Genomic DNA, 20,697 nt, shown 5'->3' with positions numbered 1-20,697 from the left:
GTTAGCCATGTGGAACACACAAGTCGGTACACTTTGTTTCTAACTTGTTATCTCGGTGTACTCCGTTTATTTTAGACTAACTTATTTATAGGTTGTTAGGAATGAATTATCGGCTCGCGCGGTGTTGTTAGCTAACCGGACTGTTTTTACATTTTCACCAAAAGGACGCTGTTTTTCATCAAAGTGGATATCATCCTCCGTTAACATTCTAGTAGAACTTTTTGTACGGCGGGGTTTTGTTTTTACCTTTTAACTGAAACGTGTTTTTTTCCCAATTTAAATAAGTGTTAGTAAAGTTTTTTCGTGTGTGTGTGTTAGTAAAGTAGTTTTAACTTAGATAAGTGTCTGTGAGGTGTGTGTCGTCGCCATGGAGAAGGACAACTGTCACTCAGCATCGGTGGAGCATCCAAACCCGTTTGTTCACCGTGTGAAGCTGACCAAGGCCCAGAGGATCAGGGTAAGACCCACCGGTCATGATGAAACCGAACACAGAGGCAGGCGAGCTGGAGAACAGGGTGTGACTCAAATGACTTGTCTATTGAAGCGATCCAACGAGCCTAAAAACTGCAATGTATGATTAATTGTATGCACAAGCTAGTTCTCTAACGTAAGCTGCTTCCTAGTAATTCAACTACATCCATATAGAATTTAACAACTTTTGGCAGCTAATGAAAGTATCATCAGTGGATGTAAAAGGCAGAGTTTGGTTTCAGAGGTCAAGGGGGTTTCAGGGTTATCCCACAGTTTGTGGAAGAGTCAGGCAGCACATATGAGGTTTTGGGGATTTCAGTACAAAAAATATCATTATCCATAGTTCTAGACTACGATTATTATCAGGCATGTGCCCAAAATTTAGGACAACCACAAGTAGATAAGCAGCATTAAAACTATGATTAACATCTATCCCTCTAAGGCAGGGGTGTCAAACTCATTTTAGTTCAGGGGCCACATTCAGCTAAATTTGATCTGCAGTGGGCCAAACCAGTAAAATACTAACATAATAATATATAAATAATGTCGGCTCCAAAATTTCTCTCTGTTTTAGAGTGAAAATAGTGAATTTACATAATGAACAGATTTACATCTACAAACTATCCTTTCAAAAGATGTGAGAAACATGAACAAACTGAAAAAAATAAGTGTAATTTTAACAATATTCTGCCTCAGTTTATCTTTTACACATGTACATTATAACTTACAGATCACAGTGAATCTACAAACACACAAAACATTTAATAACAGGCAGAATCTTGTTAAAGCTGTGCTTACTTCTCTTAAGACATTTCAGGTTATTCATATTTATTCATGTTATTCACATTTTTTGTGAAATTATACTTTGTTTTAGTGTAAATACATGAAAATATTTACATTTACAAAAAGAAACATTTGGATTTGTCTTTATTTATATGTTATTATGATAGTATGTGACTGGTCCCGCCCACTTGAGATTGAATTGGTCTGAATGTGGAACCTGAACTAAAAGGATTGTTAATATCTTCAGTGTAATTTTTGCCTTTCACAATTTCATCCCAAGAGCCAGACTAGACCCTTTGGCGGGCCGGATTTGGCCCCCGGGCCGCATGTTTGACACCTGTGCTTGAAGGATATGCTCAAGTTGTAGTTTGGCATTGGTGATAATATTTGTACATTTTGTGGTAATGACAATGACACAACAGACTGTTTTGTTTTTTTTTTCATGTAATGTGGTGCATTTATTTTGGGTTGACATGAACAAAAAACATAAAAAGCAACAGATCCCAGCATTCCCAAATTCAGTATCAACCAATGATATAACATTTGGTGTGATCCTCCATAACAAAAACAAAGAATTCTGCTGTAATGTTATTTTGTGTCTTGCCAAATTTTTTATTTAAAAAAAATAGAATTATGAAGCCATCCTCTGAGTTTATTACTTTTATAAATGAATTGAAACTGTACTTAAAGTCCCTGAAATTAATTGAAGATCTCAAAGCCACAAAATTATATGAAAAGTTGCTCAAATTTTCCATAGAAATCAATACTTGAATATCCCCCTCGTGCAATGGTTTACAATATTTTTTTAATATTGTTTTTTTATTGTTATTAATTTTTATTCCAGGACTTCTTTTTCCTGATTTGTATTCTAATTTAATATTTGTCAGTTGTTGTTCTGTTCCCTTGGGCAATGTATGCCACACTGACACATAGAATGTGAAATTGCCATGTTTGTTATGTACAATGATTAATAGTAATAATAATAATTTAAAAAAAAAAAAATAGATGAGCAACATTCAAAAAGCTCAAAGTGACACTTTGTTGCAGTTAGTTTTGATGGTCACATTTGCATAAGATAAATTTGGGTTACATAGTGTCCAAAATGGATTGTAAAACCTCAGAACAGGAAAGGAATCATTTGTTATTTGTATGTTACTTGGCCAATGTTATAAATTGTAAATTTAGATATCAGATGTAAATTATTATTCTTTATGAACAAGTTATATGTTGGTGCAAGCAGTCTTTGAATTTACTATGCTGGCTAGTAATCCTAAGTAAACCTGCACCTGATTGATGGAAAGAAAAACAAAACTGACATTCCTAGCACTTTTTTCATCACAAGTGTGTTATTTTGCTGCTCTGGTTTATGTGCAATGTGAACTACAAGTGGCCTGGGGCATTTGACTTGTACTGTTAATCTGATCACGTTTCAATTATGGAGATAGGAAACCTCTTAGCGGTGATGATTTTTATCTTTTATTATTTTCTTTCTTCTTAATTAGCACTGTTTACTTTGTCTATTTCTAGTGTGAACTGGGTTTTCTCAATAGTTTTAGTCAACTAAACTAGATTTCTCCCTATAGGGTGGCTTTGCTTCCACTGAGGATAATGGTGGGCAACAGGCGCTAACATGTTGATGGTCATGCGTATATATACAGTACATTCTCTTGGTTTGTAACAAAAGTGAGAACAGGCCTGTTTTTCTGAGCTAATGAAAACCTGACCTTCTTCAGATGCATGATTCTCAAAGGATAGTGATGCTACAAACATGAGGTAGTTTTATGGAAAATGAGGGATTGCTGTAGATTAAACTGTCCATCAGTACATAAAGTATCAATAACGGTTACAGCATTAAAATGCAGCTGACAATGCATGATGCAGCAGTAATATGAAACTGAAGGCATCATATCTAATAATGAAACACTGACAAGGAGCATTATTTTACTGATATTACTTGCATACTGAATAATTGTTCCACCTCAATTCTTTTTGTGTTAGTTTTACTCTAAACTCTTCTCTTACATGTCCTCAAAGGCAACATCACACTCTTAATATGGGCTTTCAGGGACATTGCAAAAGAGAGAAGAACTCCCTTTTAGACTACATGATGACAAGGATGTCTAGGCAAAACAGACAAGCCATAAATGTTTCAGGCCCAGACAGGCATGATGGATAATATCAGCATACCACAGAGCAGCATGGCTACATGTAGCATCATGATAAATATTATTGTGATATACAGTATCTTATGCAAAGGCACATAAAATAATCAAGCTTATGTCATTTTATATCAGGGGAACTCTTAATACATATGATTATGATCTTTTTGTCATATCCTAAAATTCCCTGTGCATCAGAAGTAGCAGAGGCATCCGTATTCATTCTTGTTCCTCCTACCTGCTGACCTAACTACTTTTCTTTTGTTCCTTAGGGCATTATTTTGGGAAGTATTCTTTTTCCTTTACGTGTCGTTGGTGCTGCCTTTTTCTTCCTCGTCATGTGGCCTCTCGCACGACTACGCCTGGCTGGCCTGTCCCAAGAAGAGCGTTCTCAGCCAGTCACAGGCTGGCGGCGCTGGGTCTTCCACCCGATCATCTGGTTCCTGAGCCGATGCGTTTTCTTCTCCCTGGGCTTCCTATGGGTGAAGGTTAAAGGTCGCAGGGCAGACCTGAAGGAGGCGCCAGTGCTGGTGGTTGCACCTCACAGTGGCTTTCTAGACATGCTGGTCCTGTGTCCAGCTCAGCTTGCAACAGTCGTGTCGCGGTCGGAGAACACCAGCCTGCCAGTGATAGGCGGTGAGGGGCCTTGATTTACATTTGACAGCATCTGAAATTACAGTTGGATCAGCCTGGTTTGTACTTGTGTAGAAAATAAACCGCTATAGATTCACCACTGTGACCCAATTCCAAATTTGCAAGCCTTGTCTATAAATTACAAGAAGAACAAATTTGAACATGAATGATATTTAGACTAAATATAAAGATAGATGACCTAATGCAGTTTCAGGCTGCTGAGGAAGAGTGAAACCTTTTTAAGTAGCTTCATGTTGAGCTGTGGAGTAGAGACACAGAGGAAATCCTAACAGAAATCAATAATTACAGCTGTCCATCATATGTTTACCTCCTTACCTGTCTGAAAATATGAAATTAGCCAAAATCTGTCACGATAGATTTTCTAAAGCCTAAAAAGTACACAGAAGTGGGTAGAGCACTTATTTCCTGTCAGACCATGAAGGTAATTATATTATAGAATCGAGGACTGCAGTTTAAAGTCATTGAAAGCATATTTAATAAATAAGTAGTGTAATGATTGTTGGGATTGTAGATGACCCTTTCAGAAACTGTAGCTCTTCTGTGTAAAGGTTTGCACTAAAAAAGAAACAAACTGCTTTTTTTCTTTCTTGTATTCTCTTTTGTTATTCTTTACTCTCTGCTATTTTAAGGTGCATAGAAAACTTCCTCTGGTTCAGTATATGCAGGTGTATGTGACACTGATTGTTTGACGTGCATTAAGTCTTTCCTCCCCTCCACCATCCTGTGTTAGTAGCCTATGCATTTGAGTTCTTCATGACTAAAAACAGACTTTTCTGATTATGTAATATGTTTTTATCAAACTAAAGTTATTATTATTATTATTATAGTTTTACGCATTTGCCACAACTTCCATCTAGGTTTGCTCGTGGTCCATATGAGCTAGGGAAAGGGTAGTGTAGGTCGCATCTGTTGTGATTTCTTTCTATTTTTTTATCTACATTATTTCCTGATAGGAAATGAGTTGAGGCAGTGGCTTGGAGCATAATGGCAGAGGGGGGAAGAGAAGTGATTTAGTTTTAGTCATATTAGACAGCAGTCAGTGGAAAAACACTGGAGAAACTTTGAGTGTAAAAAATTAGAAGCAATATTTACAAATGCATAAGTTGCTTTCTATTAAATCCAACGGTAATTGCTAATCTATTCAGTTCAAGTTTCTACCTTATTATGTGTTGTTCACACCATGCTCAACATGCTCTGTACTTGTAGACTACTACATAGACAACTAATTATAATATTTGCAAGATGAGGGTCAAAAAAGGAAAATAAAACTATGAAGGAAGCTCAAGAATAAACAAGTGACTCACTCTCTTGGCGTCTAAGTCGATTAAGTTATTGCAGCTTTTCCTCTGTCTTGGCTGTCTTGCTCTGGGCTCCACCCTCAGTTCTGTTTCTCATTTGTGGTCTTATGGGACTTCTTTTCTTTTATTTCAGCTCTCCTGGAGTTCAACCAGTCAGTGCTGGTGAGCAGAAAAGATCCAGAGTCGAGGAAAAAGGCAGTGACCCAGCTCACAGAAAGACTGACGTCCAATGGCTACTGGCCTCAGGTAAAATGAAATGAACAATGATTGGTCAGTCGTCAGTGAAAGTAAATAAGCTACGTTTTCATCTCATCATTCTTTTTTTTAATTTTCATTTATTTATTTGGGGTTTTTTTTGTACTAGATGCTGATGTTTCCTGAGGGAACAACAACTAATGGAAAGGCTCTCATCAAGTTTAAACCAGGTGACTAGAAATAGTCTGAAAAACAAACATAGAGACATAACAATCTGAACCGTTAATCCCTTTAGTAGCTTGTTTGCCACTGCTACTTCACTTCCCATGTGGTGTCAATCAAGCTGAATTGCATGAATGAGGAAAAACTGATTTGGTTTGTGTTTTTTCTTCATCACATTGTACAGTTTGCCTGTTGCTTATACAAATCAGTCAGGAATGAGTGGCATGAAAGGAAATGGGCGTAGCAGCTGATTGATTGGCTCTCTTCTTCATTACTCAGTGTCACAGTGTCTTTACTCAGTCTCATTCTTTTCTTCTGCCACCAGGTGCATTTCTTGCTGGAGTCCCGGTTCAGCCTGTTTTGTTGCATTACCCCAACAAGCTGGTGAGTACAGTCATTGTAGTAGCTACTTGTAAGTAACACCCCCTTCATTCATGACTTTACATCAGAAGGTGTAATTTCACTGTCTCAAAGCTTGAGCTTGACCTCTCACCTGATAATATAACATTATATTAAATAAAAAAAGAGCACATCAGTAGTTTTCCTACTCAACCAACTTGAGTAATTACACCTACTAGATGATGTAAAATCATGACAAACTATTTTTGCTTTTTTTTTTTTTTTTTTTTTACTGCTAGCTTGACCATATGTACAAATACAACTGTTCAAGTGAGAAAATGTTTTTCTGGTATTTATTGGTAGGCTAAGTAAGTTCAGCTCAGTTTTGTTAGTTATAATTTGCATAAACAGGAGGGGAAAAAATGACCGTGGAAGTTCAGTAAAGATGCTAGGTGGAGTATCCATTTTACAGGTAGTAGTGATATTTGACACTTGAGATCTTGCACCTCTTCCATAGTCAGGCATGGTTTCAGCTCCCTCAGAGATGAGACCCCAGTTTTTTGCATGATTTTGAAATGTAATTTCCTATGCGTGCCATTTCTCTTCATTCAAAGTGAAGGAGTCTGGGTCTGCTCGAGGTTTCTGCTTGTTAAACGGAAGTTTTTCCTCGCCATGGTCACCAGTCAACAAGTGTTTGCTCCTGGAGGAATCTGTTGGGTTTCTGTAAATTGGCTTAGAGTCTGGTTTCGACCAACTCGATATGTAAAGCGTCATGAGATAACTTTTGCTATGATTTGGCACTATATAAATAAAATTTGATTTTGAAAGTAGCTGTGATGCCAGAATCTGCAAAGCTTACATCACAGTCATAGCTGGACACAAACATATCTCAAAAGGAAAGGAAAGGAAATCATGGAAACATGCAAAAAACAAATAAAACAGTGCCTGCTCAATCACAGAAAACCTTAATGCTAAATCATTTTGTTGTAACTTCATACACATAAAAGTTTTACCATGCTGGAGCTCAGAGCAAAAACAACCCCAAAAACATCAGAACTGTTCTTCCACTTGAACTGTTTCATAAAAACTTGAAAACTCCATTTATGGATAAGCAGGCATTCGCAGAGGGATGCATTGTTCTGTGTCTGCAGTTTATCACTTACTCGTTTTCATTTTTTATGGATTCCTGGTTACAGCCCTGCCCAGAGATCAGTTTGTAGACTATCCTACATTTTATCAGTCTGATGTTTCTGAACATGCTGTAATATTTGTATAGGCCAGTGTTTGCATACTGGTTTCCATCAGGGTGTGTAGAAGGATCCAATATGACATTTTCAGTTAAACAAACATCTATGCCCTACCCATGCTCACTTTTATCTTGTTAAACTATGTCCAGTGTTTGAATATAGTTATAAATACACTTTTTATTATTACTCTTCAGGATACGGTCCGCTGGACGTACAAAGGCACAACATGGTGAGTTCTCCAATTTTATCTCCACCTGTCTGTCAGAACCAGGGTTATGTCAGTTTAGAATTATGGCAGTGGGTTGTAGATAAGCCCTGGTAGGACTGTATTGCTGTATAGCATGGAGGGAGACAACTAGGTGTGGTAAAAGTTTAATCATGAGTTATCCTAATTCAACATTTTCAGTTACAAAGGTTCAACATATTTACTCATTAGATGCAATTTTAGTCATCACAGCTGTGACTTCTCTTTTTGGGAAGTCTTCTTCAGATTCAGGAATGTTTATTGTGTCATTATGTGTACACATAACAAAAATTAGACTGGCAACTCTCGACTAGAAGGTGCAAAATTAAATACTCGAGAATATATAACACACTATAAGAATAAGTGCACCAGATGTGGAAAAGAAATGTAAAAACAGTATGTACAGTGGATGAATAGCAGCAGAGAAGTAGAAAGTGCAGCTCAGTGCAAGTCAGTTTCCAACATCAACAAGAACACAAACAAAAAAAACACTCAGAGAGCGCAGACCTCCGCCAAGACAGATCTGCCCCCCCCCCCCCCCCCCCCCCCCCCCCCGATCCGCACCAAAATTTAATCATTTCTTCCTTGAGCCAGTATCAGCAGTTCCTGAAAATTTCATGAAAATCCGTCCATAACTTTTTGAGTTATCTTGCTAACAAACAAAGACGCACGCACACAAAGCAAAGTGATCACAATACCTCCTGGCAGAGGTAATAAATAGGTGTAAAGTTAAAACAAAGAACATTTTGATGTTAAATCTGTTTCGTAAGTGAATTAAGAATAGAATAACTCTTTATTGTCATTGTACATTGTACAACGAGATTTAAAAAAGTGCGATCCTAAAAGGTACGTTCATAAAAACATTGTAAAAACAAACGAAAACCACATAATAAATAGAATAAGAAGTGAAAACACACAGACACAATCACACTCGCATAATAAATAGAATAAGAAGTAAAAACACACAGACACAATCACATTCTTTTAGCAGCATTGAGTGCATTTACTGCAGTGGGGTAGAAGCTGTTTTTCAGCCTATTTGTCTTGGCTTTAAGGCTGCTATACCGTCTGCCTGATGGCAGCAACTCAAACAGGCTGTGACCAGGATGGAATGTGTCTTTGATGATGTTTTGAGCCCTTTTGAGGCAGCGGGAACAGTGCAGTTTCTCCAGCGTGGGGAGGGTGGCTTAATCTGAAATGCATGCATGAAAAATATCACTTTAACATAGAGGTGCTGTAATTGATTCTTTTCTTTCAGTTTACTCACCCTTTTTTCATCCTGTAACGAGTAATTTCAGAAGATATTTTACAATAAATATAACAATTCTAACCATGGCAGTAATATTTCTGTTCAAGGGGTAATGTTCTAATGTATACAAAAGAGAAGACATAAATTTAGTCTGTTCAATTTGTCCGTGAAATAAATTGGTACTAAATTAATATAAATCTATCACATCAGCACAGTGTTGACTGTTCCCTTAAAGGTTTTTTAGTTCTTGAGCCAAGAATCTTAGTTATGGTGTTTTGTACATTGCACAGATATAAATCCCTTTAAATTGCTTTAAAGGTTTTGTTAATCAAACTGACTCCATTAAATGTTAATGTTGGTTCTTTGTCTGTTAGGACTGAGGCTCTCTGGCACACTACATCACAGCTCTACACTAACATGACTGTTGAGGTAAGTCTGCCACAAAGTCCTGCTTTACATTCTGTTCCAAAACCATCTTTAAAGTTGTTGTCTCACTGCAGTCTTGTGGGCGTGGTTTTGGGGTGAGGTCAGTGTACTCGGGACATCACTTCCTGCATTTATTTTTAGTCATGCTGGGTTTAACAAACCTGATTGTGCAAAGCCTGCTGTATCTGTATAACTAAACCATGATTCATCCTGTGCGTTGCAGTTTCTGCCAGTTTACAACCCCTCTGAGGAAGAGAAAAATGACCCAAACCTGTATGCAGACAACGTTCAGAAACTCATGGCCAAGTAAGTCATAGATAAGGCAGTGTTTTGTGATTTTTGTGAAGAGCTGGGATGTTTAATACCCCGCATAGTCCTCATATCTGTTCAGTTGTTGGCATGTAATGAAGTCATCAACAGTCAGTTAAAGGTGGGGTCTGAGATCTTGGAAAAAAAGTCCAAACCCCTTTCTTCAGATGACCCCCTGAAGCCATGCCTCCAGAGTGGTGGCACGCGCGATGCTTGTTCCCGAGGGTTCACGAGCACTGCACAGCAACAATTCGCTGGCTCTGCTGTGCTCCGTACCCAGGTTGGGCTCTGACGCCATCTATGGTCCAGTCCAGTCTGGCCGAACCGTCTCCGACACCAGCTGAGGCTCCGTTCCCTGCTCCGCTGCCGTACGCCTCAGGCTCCTACCCCGACTCCGGCCCCGGCTGAGCCTCCGGCTCGTGTATCCATGCATACCTCTTTCAGTTTCCTCTAACTCCCCCACTCTTACAGAACAGCCCCAGTTCAGACCTATGTGACTAATGCTACATTTCTTAGTGGTTTGTGTTAGTGACAAAACAGTTTGCAGGTGAACTTTTCATCCTAATATAACTAATATAGCCAAGCTCTGGCTATGCTTCCTGTACAAGGCTCCAGCCTGTGGGAATGCGAAGAGGGGTACGCGCAGAGGGGCAAGGGGGGAGGGGCGAATGGCAGTTGAGTTTGATAGACATATCACCGTTCAATCATTTCAAGTGGGTGCTCAAAATGATTGGATGGTGTTTTTTCAGTCCTGCCCGTTCCACAGGTGACTGATTTTTTTTAAAATTTTCATGTTGGAGCATTTAATTTAGTTGTAATCGGGATGTGAAGGGGATTTTAAGGAATATAATAAAAAATGCTCCAGAAAAACATCTCAGACCCGACCTTTAAGAGTTATTTCTCTGTCTTGTGACTTTAAAATTGAATGGACCTGGCAGTGTCCTCTGAGGAATTATCCAATATCTGAAAACCAGGAGAGCAAAACATCTGCAAACTATTAAATCCTTAAGGTTTTTGTAGTTACATGCTACTGCAACTAGATGGAACTAAAAGGCCATACTTATTGAGACTGTTATCCGTTAACTTTCAACAAGTAGGGATAGAAATGTCTATCATGCCATTCCAGTGTGTTCAGTTAAACAGCTCCAGGCTCTAAAATTAAGGAAGTACATCAAGCTTAAATATTCACTTGCTAGAGACTTTCTATGCTTTGCAAAGGATGAGCTTTCAGATCATGCTTATAGGAACTACAATGACAAGATATTTACTGTTCAAACTGATTAACTTTATTGCTTTTTGACAATATTCCCTCATTTTGAATTAAACGTCTGCAGCATGTTTCAAAAGAACTGGGACAGGGACAACAAAAGATTGGAAAAGTTGAGGAATGCTCAAAAAACACCTGTTGGGGTTGTCCAAGTAGAGCTATGATTATGACATATTTATTTGCTATAGATGGAGATTAATATTTGCCTTGAAGATCCATTTTTCTCAGTATATAAGAACGTATGTAAACTAAGTGTTAATCAAAATTATTCTTTATCTAGATAAATAAAATCAATTCACAGGTACAGTACATCTTTCCATCACTATGTCAGTGTCTTCTCTTAGATTGTTGTTTCTGTAGAGGCTATTCTGTTGTTTCCAAGTTAATATACAGTTAACTGCAGCTTTTAAAATTAAAATCTCCTGTTTTTAATCAGCTGTACATTTTGTGATGAAAATAAACCTTGACAGTGACAGTCAGACACATTTAAGCCAATCAGGTGTTTGCTGAGGGAACATCCTAGCACTGCCCCAACATACAGTGAGCATTCACTCAATAGTAATGGTGTCATCTGGCTTTAAAAACTGCAGGTGCATTGATATCAGGTTACTTTTTTTCATCTGCCATACATTGTGCATTAACAGCCAGTGACAGAATTTCTGCAGATCTGGCTTTCATTAAACAAGCCTGAAGTATCTAGCTCAACTTCTTTTAAGGCAGTTTTGTATTTGTGTGTGCTTCAGGGCCCTTGGAGTTCCGGCTACAGACTACGTAATGGAGGGTGGAGTTCCTGTCAGCAAAATGGGTGGTCTCTCTCTCCCAATGGAGTCACCTGCCAGGCAAACACTCTCACTGATGCACCAAAATGGGTAAGAGATCAGCTGTGTTTGCATTCAGACTTACTTTGTGGTTTTATCCTAATGTCTGTGTAAACATAAAAATAAACTTTAATGCATGTGTGAACACAGTTAGCTTGTGCTCTTGTTTTTTCTTCTCATCTTTATCTTTCCATTCACTCAGCCTGGGACCATCAGATGTAGAAGCAGCCCTCGACAGAATGATTGACAGGTGTCAATCAGAACCTCAAGGGTCAAGGACCAGTGCAGAGGAACTCCTGTCTATTATTGGTCTGATGGAGAGGCAAACGGCTGTTGACATCTGTGGTCTTTACTCAAAGGTACTAACCATTTTTTTAATATATATATATATATATATGTGTGTGTGTGTGTGTCTAATTGGAACTGAACCAAAGATATTTTTCACTTCTGTCTACACGTGAAGCAAGTGCACCACAGTAACCAGTTTTTTTTTTTATATAACGGTTTCACAAGAGCACTTTGTTAGACATTAAGTGATGCAAGTATTTGTTTTTCTCAAATGTAGTTTACTGTCAGATCTGATTATGTTCAGGTAACCTTACTGACTCCACGTAGGGCTCTTAATTCGCAGTATACCAAGTCCATACACACATCAAAACTCGCAGGGAAAGTTATGTTTCAGATGTACAAGATTGACTATATATGAATGTAAGCTGTATAGCAAATAAAAAAAAAAAAACATTTTGATTTTTTGGAGGCAAATCTCTTTCACTTTGAGTGATATGCTGGAGATTAATATCCCATTATCACCATCTTTACTTCTGCTTAATGATGACTCTACCTTAGAACTTTCTCTTCAGCAGAGGTGTATATTATGGGCTGCCCTCACTGTAGCCAAGAAAATGCTGGCATTGAGATGGCAGCCGCCTCATACTTTATCACGGCAACAATGGATCAGTTATTTTCTAGATATAGTTATGATGGAGAGGTCAGTGGCCCGGATGCATGCAGCCAGTCGAAAAACCCCTAGTATGTGGGATAGTGGTTATATTATGGTTAAAGAAAGAGTACAACATGATTGTCTATGACTTTCCTGATCACTATTCTGTTTATATCTGTAAATTATATTCTCTTTCATCTAAATGCATGTAATTGTTTTTATTAGTTGGTTTTCGTATTTTGAGATCCAGGTTGGGTCGGTATGGGGGTCGCCATTGGTTCTGAGGGGTGGGGTTTATACTTTGTGTCACAAAATCTTATATTATAAAATGTGAATTTCTTTCTTTTTTTGTACTGTATTTCTGAGATGCAGGATGAAAATAACTTAAAAATTTATCCCAAAAAAACCCCATTTTGTTATAGTTCACATGACTGAATGGATAAATAAAAAAGATGACTAGGTTGATATTTGTGAAATCATAACCACCCTTTACTATAAGTATACTGCTCAGATTTTCAGCAATTTCTGCTTTGTACAAGAATAAGTTATATTAAAGTATTAAATATAACTCTTATCTCTTCTTTTCACCAGGATGAATCTGTGGATCTCAGACAGGTCTATGTGAGTGTTGCAGCCATTTCTGGATTTGTCTCCTTAAAGTCACTCCTTCACACAGCTTTCAGAGTGAGTGATCCCGTTTGACCGCACCACCTTCACCTTTTCATGTTTGTGCATGCATGGAAGGCTTTTCTTCTAATAATGCAGAATAAGAATGTGAATATCTATGTTTTTACAGTTGTTTAACAAAGACGGCAGAGGCACACTGAGTGCAGAGGAGCTGTCTGACCTCATGGGGGCACTGTTGGGTGTTCCTCAACACCACACCGCCGAGCTGTACAAGGAAACCTCCAGTCACGGCCCAGTAACTGAAGGTGCAGTATGTGCCTACACTGGTCTGAGTGATTTCAATTTCATGTATTTAGGCCCATAGTTAATGTGACATTATTGTCTGTTTAAGGGTAAAGACAGGTTTATCTCCACTGTAATGGATTTTGTGTTCACAAAAGTGAGATCAGTTCAATCATTTAAATAAATAGAGAGCAAATTTTAATTCTCTCTCACATAGTCGGAGACACTGCAACACAAAAAAAATATTATGCACAAAAGCTAAATGTTTTGGTGCAGTATTGTTTTTTGATTTCCTGTGGACATTTATTTGGTTTAAATGTAGAATAACTGCACCTCAGAGTCAATTATTCTGGTAGATCTACTTGAGAAAACCTTTAGAATTTAGACAATTTTATCCTGTCATCGCAGCTGTTTTGAGTAAGAGTTTTATCAAAAGTAGTTGGTGTCACTGGGTTCAGTAACAGAATAAATCATCTCATATAAAAGTGCTGGACTCCTTTTAAACTGATTCTGTTGCAGTAGATTGGAATAGCTCAAGGCATTCAGTTATTACTCTTTGGCAACTTGGCAGTGCAGACGATTGCGCCATAGCCAAACGCTGGTATTCTGCAGGCGAGGAACCTGACACATCTGCCTGAGGGAAAATATTTGTTGGATGGGTATGAGAGCCAACCAGTCCTACCAGAACCCCCTGAAGGCATGCTCTGTCTGTCACCACTGTTCCAGTACAAGCTGTTTTCCTCTTCTTTTTTTGTTATAGTTTAGAGATAATAATGTGCCCAAGTCCCTAATGTTTGTGTGAATGTTCTGAATAGACCTTCTTACTTCTTACTCAGTTTTCTTTGGTCAATAATATGTTCCTGTGATTATATTAAATTTAAAATCCTAAAAAATACATTTAATAAGAGGCTAAAATCCAAATAGTACAGTCAGAGTATTTTTCATACAAAGAACAAACAACTGCGCCTAAATCCGTAATTAATAAGAACGATGTGTATTTAGTGAATTTAAGGTCTTTCTCAGCTTTCCACATGCCGTTCCTCTTTGTTCGGTTGTAGATCTGTCCTTTTTTATTCCAAGCCATTTGGGGTGGCACCCGTTAAAATGAGCTGAGAAGTTCCAGAATGATTTCATTTAGTTTTGAGAAGTAGTCTAGTATAATGTATCTCAAAACCACACAAAGGCATAGTTCACACTATAGAATGAATAAGTAAAGACAGATCTAGGTTTGGCATTGTTTTGAGTCAGACCGTTGATACAGTTTTTTGGGGTTTTTTTTGTTTTTTTTCTTAGACAATCTTCTGCGAGAGCTGACCACCCATCCAACCTACCAGAGAGTGATCCGCGAATACCTGCACTCTAAAGAGGTGGACCCCCAGTCGCCAATCACCACACTGTCCAATGGAAAGACTGTGAACAACAACAGAAACATGCACAACGCCAACGGATCCTTCCATTGCGGAAAGAAGTTTGACTAAGGACTTTTTGGAGGATTAAATGAAAACTGGATTCTGCATTTTACAAAATGTTCAGTTTCCTTTCGTTCTCAGACAGAAAAGTAAAACAGGACAGTTTAAGCCAAAAAAAAACTCTCAAAGGATTATATTTTTACCAAGCTGGTGCAACATTATGTGCATTGATGTGTTTAATGTTTACTTTGACATTATCTTACACTTCATCATGGTGATAATGAGTTACAGAACTACTACTGACTCACTGATAAATACCAATGGTTGTCTGAGGTGTGTGATTGTGTGAGGCCAAGTCACTTTACATTTGAAGACAGGTGGGGACACGTTCATTAAAGTGCCTTTTTTTTTTAACCTGCCATGTTATACTCTGTGTTCCAGATGCTGTTAACAGAAACCAGGTTGTCATATGAAGCCATAACTGTGTTATTTATACAATGCTCTCAGAAGATAAATGTCTATTTTTAAAGGGAGGGGGTGTGTGCAAAAGGAAACCTGATACTTTTCTACAGTGAAAATATTATTTTATGTAAATGATTTTCTTACATTTTTGCATGGATATTGTTTATAATGAACACTAAATTAAACTGTGAATTCTTGTATATTTCCTGTCTTCAGCTGTTGTTTGTATTAAAGTCTTTGTTTTGAAGATTCAGCAGGAGAGAAGGTACCAGTGTTTGGGACAGAACGCTGACTTGTATCTTTCTCATCGGTATCGTGACGCCTCTCCACACTGCTTTCTTCATCTTTCCCAAACCTGTGTCTTTTCAGAGGACTTGGAATTATCAGGAGATCAACTGAGTTTCCCTTCACATCTAATATTATTTGGGTCCCTGTCTGCGTTCCTCTCCAACTTTTATCTAAATCACCTGGGAATAAAGTTCTCCATGTGCCTGTTTCCAGCTGAACTCTTTCACCAGCAGCTGTGCTCCTTGTTCTTCTTGTAATATTGCATATTTGTATTCCTGTTTTTGCTGTTTGGTCACTCATTACACCGTCCTTCTCTGGGGTGAACTACAGTATTTTCTTGACTGGTTTTGAGTTCTGTTTTTTTTTGTGTGCTCACCACAAATCCTCCCATTTTCTTTCTCAATCTGTCCTAACAGTTGTTGATGTTGCCTTATTGGGTGATTTTTTTTTTTTTTTTTTTTTTTTTTTCTTACTCCATTCAGCTTGGCCTCATTCTTTGCATTTCCTTCTTCATTTACCTGTTGGTGCTTCTTGAGAAACTTGCCCTTGTAGTAGATGTATATTTGATAAACTACCTTCTGTCATGTCATTATTGGACTCTGAATCCAACTTATTGAATCCTGCTATAAAAAGACAAAGTAGTTGGCAGGGGGCACAGGAAATACCTTGATTGGTTTGTCAGGGCATAGTCCTCTAGAAAAGCAGGCCTTGATTGTCTTCGGTGTTGGTGTGTAGAGTGGGTCCCAAGTCATGACAGTCAAAGGTGGAGACTGTGGTTGGCTACCAAGTATCCGATCACCTCTAGAACCAAGTGCAGATGAGAAGGACCCCAATGTGTGAGGATCCTGTAAATCCTGTACACATAGAGATGATATTAGAGGACCTAATTCAATTTTGTTATAAATAGAGGTGGAAAAATTACATACAGAATTACAGATACATTGCTTACATTGGAAGCACTGACTAGTAATGCAAAAGTGAAAAAATACACGCTCTGAAATGAAGTCAGAATATGAAAGTAAACAGTAGCATCACATTAATCCATAAAGACCAAGTGCTATTTTTGTGGCAGTTCCCAAATGAAGTTTTCTCTGTCTTTTTAACGTTTCTAAAGTGATTTATCACCATTTATTATAATAATTTCCTCTGTATTTTGTGTTTTTTCAGTGTAAAACCAATATTTTCCAGTATTTAATTCAGATGTTCATAACAGATCAGGTTAAAATTTGGGGGTTTTATATCAGAAACTGAAAAAACTGAAAGAAAAAGTGTTTTTATTTTTTAGTCAAATCTATCATTAACTCAACATAAACCAAGCACCTCCATCCGCTGTCACTGAGCAAACTCCATGGGTTTTACTGGTGAATCAATGTAGTGGGAGATGACAGTGTTTCCACTTTTACTACGAAGCCTCAGAACGTCCAAATGGGTCATATCTGATGGCCATGAAAAGATGACAAACTGTAATTTACACCAATTATTTCAACAGATTGATAGGTGTCGTGTCTCAGAAATTATTAAACATTTGGTTGCAGTAGCTGTTTGGGGCTTTATGGGTTAATATCTACAGACCATCATAACTTCAAACACAGTAAGTCAGCATCTTTTTTAACTAATGGATGCAAATTGGGATTGTTTATTCAATGTTATGTGCTATTGTCCCATCTTACTAGTTTTATATTGGTTTTAGCTATAGGAAAGGTGCTCAATTATGCAAAAATAAGACAAATATAAGTGACAATTCTGCTGAAATGTATTGAGACATGCAAGACTCAGATTCAGATTCAGAAAACTTCATTTATCCCATATGGGCAATTCATTTGTAGCTTATCACAGACATCAGCCCACATCCAAAGTGCAATGTGACAAACATAAATAAATCAGTGCACAAATACAGGATTATTGAAAGCAACTACGAATAAATGCATTTAAATAATGAACAATAAATAATCAATAAATATTAATGCAGAATAAAAGACCCTATTGGCTTGTTAATATATATATTTTAAAAAAATCATATAAAATGACTAAAATGGCTTCTGTCAGAGTTTAAAAGTGTGATAGCTAAAGGAATAAAAGATTTTGAGTATCTGTTGGTTCTCCTCTGAGGAGCGCGGTACACATTAAAACAGTAAAAGACATTATGTGTCTTTATAAAACATATGCTATTACCCTGTCATTACAGGCTGTGCAGTGGAATTATCATGTTTTTTAACTGCAAAAGTGCAATGGTGGAATAATTGCTGCATAAAATGTCCCTGCATGTAAACAGGCATACGATGAAAACTCAACTCAAGTGCAGTAATGAAACCTTTATTCTATGTTACTCCATACTTCTAGTAATAAGACATAATAACAATGCCCTGCAGCTGGTGGCTACAGGTTTGATTACAAAAGTTGCATACTAGGTCACAATTTAGATTTTTTTTTAGTCTGCACAGAAAAACCCTGCATAAAAGTCTCAAAGAGTTTGGCACAATATCAAAGATTTCAGGAGGGGAGGAATGGAAAACACTTGAGTTTGAGTTGTGGGGGATTTTAAACAATAAAATGATTGTCTTTCCTTTACCATAAAAAGTCACCCAGCAGCTCTTACATTTAACATTTAGATTCAAGTCCAACTGAGAGTTAAAGAAGTAGAAGCTCTTTTTAACCTCATTGTCTGCTGTACAGACATTAGATGCCTCCAGCTGTGGGTGTCTGTGTGGGAAATCATATGGCTCTGGGACTGGGAAAAATATGGAATTCAGGTAGTTTGTATCAAGTGTCCATCCAACCTGAGACGAAAAAGCAAGCAAAGAAAAACATATTATATATATTGCTAAATATATCAAATGTCAGAAAGGATTTCACATTATGTGTCTTTATAAAACATATGCTATTACCCTGTCATTACAGGCTGTGCAGTGGAATTATCATGTTTTTTAACTGCAAAAGTGCACTGGTGGAATAATTGCTGCATAAAATGTCCCTGCATGTAAACAGGCATATGATAGCTCTGACCTTTGCCCTTTATAATCAGAATACCATGAAGCACATGTTAAAGGTTATAATGGTGCAAATATTGAAACTGTTAAACAATACATCGGCAGAAAAGAGGATTTGTCACAACTATTGCTTTCAACGCTTATTCCCTTAATTTAACAGTCAATAGGTTCTTACAGATGAGAGCCCAGTTATGGTTAATATTAAGTGTCAATCTCATTTGATTACATTTCTTTTCCAAATAATAACACAACTACCTGGTAGGCCTGCGGACATGGTGCATAGGTTACAGAATGATTGATATCAGAGTCAGTGGGTTGGTGGGATCACTGCCTCGGGGTCACCTGTAAGGTCAAATAAGGAAAATTACAGAAATATATTCCTGCATTAGAGCAGATGAGATATTGTTTCAAAGGTCGAGCTGTTAGTGGGGTTCAGTGTGTGCCTCCTCTTCCATAACGCAAAAGATTAGCGCAACAAAACTATAATTTCTTATACATTACATCTGCTTTTGTTTTTCCGGTGCAATGAGGTCACTGGCCTCTGGGTCTGAAGATAGGAGGGATTCGAGGTCATCTATATTCAGTACTGATCCCACATGAAGACATTGAGGTGAAACAGTTCATCTCGTGCTTTTTAAAGAGTTTGAACACCACTATTGACAGTAGTTAAGAGATTATACCCCTCCATAAATATTTCTATTTATTGTGAAGTATTTTAGTATTTGTTTTTATTCAGTCTTTACAGTTTAGATGCAAGATTTGAGGGAGGGAGGGGGGTATTTGTACACAATTTTCAAAATCAAATTGAAGCACTTTTCAAGCACTTTTAAGGTGCATTTTAAATTTTTTCCAGCACAGCACCTCATCACTGGGGTCAAACACATATCTACAGGAATACATATACTCATGATCATTTTTTCCACTTTTTATCACCATGATGTACGTTGTATTATGCTATAAACATCTAAAATTATGTTTCATAATAGCAAAAACTTTAGCAATTAAATGAGAACAAAGTTTTATCCAATAAAGGGAAGCCACTTGGTGTTCTTCAGTCACACTCGCACCGAGCTAAAGATAAGATAAAAATGTACCTGGAGTTGACCTGAGAACACCCGCTAATTTTGTTTTTTGACATAAAGTTTTACTTTTCAAAATGTATCACCTCTTTTTATGTAGCTTTGGCTATAACTGCAAACACTTTCAAGCACTTAAACTAAAATTTGAGCACTTTTCAGAACTTGAAAACACAACATTGAAATTCAAGCACTTTCAAGGATTTCAAACACATGTACAAATTCTGTATCTAACGACAAATTGAAACGTACTAAAAAAAAAAATTATAAGATGTGGCTGGAAAATAAACCAATTCTTACTGCTATTTTTTCAAGATCAACCAGAATGCAGGAAATCACATCTACTGAATGCACACCTTAGCCATGTTTTTGGTTTACCATATGTAGCTTAGGTATTGTCTATCTTTAGCAAGCACCACCACCAGAAACATGCAGGGGAAACATGACACCAATCCAATTAATTCCAGCGCTCCCTTATGTCTAAACCACTGTCTTGTGTGGCTGCATGTTGTTGTTGGCAGCCCTGATAAACCCATATAGTACTGAACTTAGTTTTGGTCATCTGATATATTAACTATGAGGTGATGCATGCCAAAGGCCAAAGTCTACCCCCATGATATCAGTAGTGTTGAGTGATTTACACAAGAATGACTTCATTTTTCAACATTTGATTGGCCATTCAGCTTTGTCAGGTAAGTTAAGTGAGAAAGTTAACTGACTTGAATCTTAAAACTCTAAACCAGGACTGTCAAACACCCAGCCCACCAGCCAAATCCAGCCTGCTAAAGGTTCCAATCCAGCCCATGGGATGAAAGTGCAAAAATTACACTGAAGATGTTAACAGTCAAGGGTGTCAAAATTCTACCTACAGACCAATGTCATCTCAAGTAAAATAATAGCATAATAACCTATAAATAATGACAACTACAAAATTTCTTCTTAGTT

The 20,697-nt window shown here is 37.5% G+C and overlaps 1 protein-coding gene across 1 annotated transcript; it reads left to right on the top strand.

Annotated features, from left to right (window-relative positions):
- On the top strand, positions 1–15,119 carry lpcat4 (lysophosphatidylcholine acyltransferase 4). The gene is made up of 13 exons (XM_030161602.1): positions 1–457; positions 3,686–4,049; positions 5,499–5,611; positions 5,730–5,790; positions 6,108–6,166; positions 7,563–7,597; positions 9,236–9,290; positions 9,511–9,593; positions 11,607–11,732; positions 11,884–12,040; positions 13,213–13,305; positions 13,418–13,553; positions 14,824–15,119. The coding sequence occupies exons 1-13, from the start codon at positions 368–370 to the stop codon at positions 15,006–15,008; spliced, it is 1,557 nt and encodes a 518-aa protein (XP_030017462.1). The 5' UTR covers positions 1–367; the 3' UTR covers positions 15,009–15,119.
- The last annotated feature ends 5,578 nt before the right edge of the window (positions 15,120–20,697 follow it).

The sequence above is a fragment of the Sphaeramia orbicularis genome, chromosome 18, assembly GCF_902148855.1.
Source record: "Sphaeramia orbicularis chromosome 18, fSphaOr1.1, whole genome shotgun sequence".
NCBI lineage: Eukaryota > Metazoa > Chordata > Actinopteri > Kurtiformes > Apogonidae > Sphaeramia > Sphaeramia orbicularis.
The sequence above is the reverse complement of the archived record's forward strand: the minus strand, read 5'-3'. Positions and strand labels throughout refer to the sequence as shown.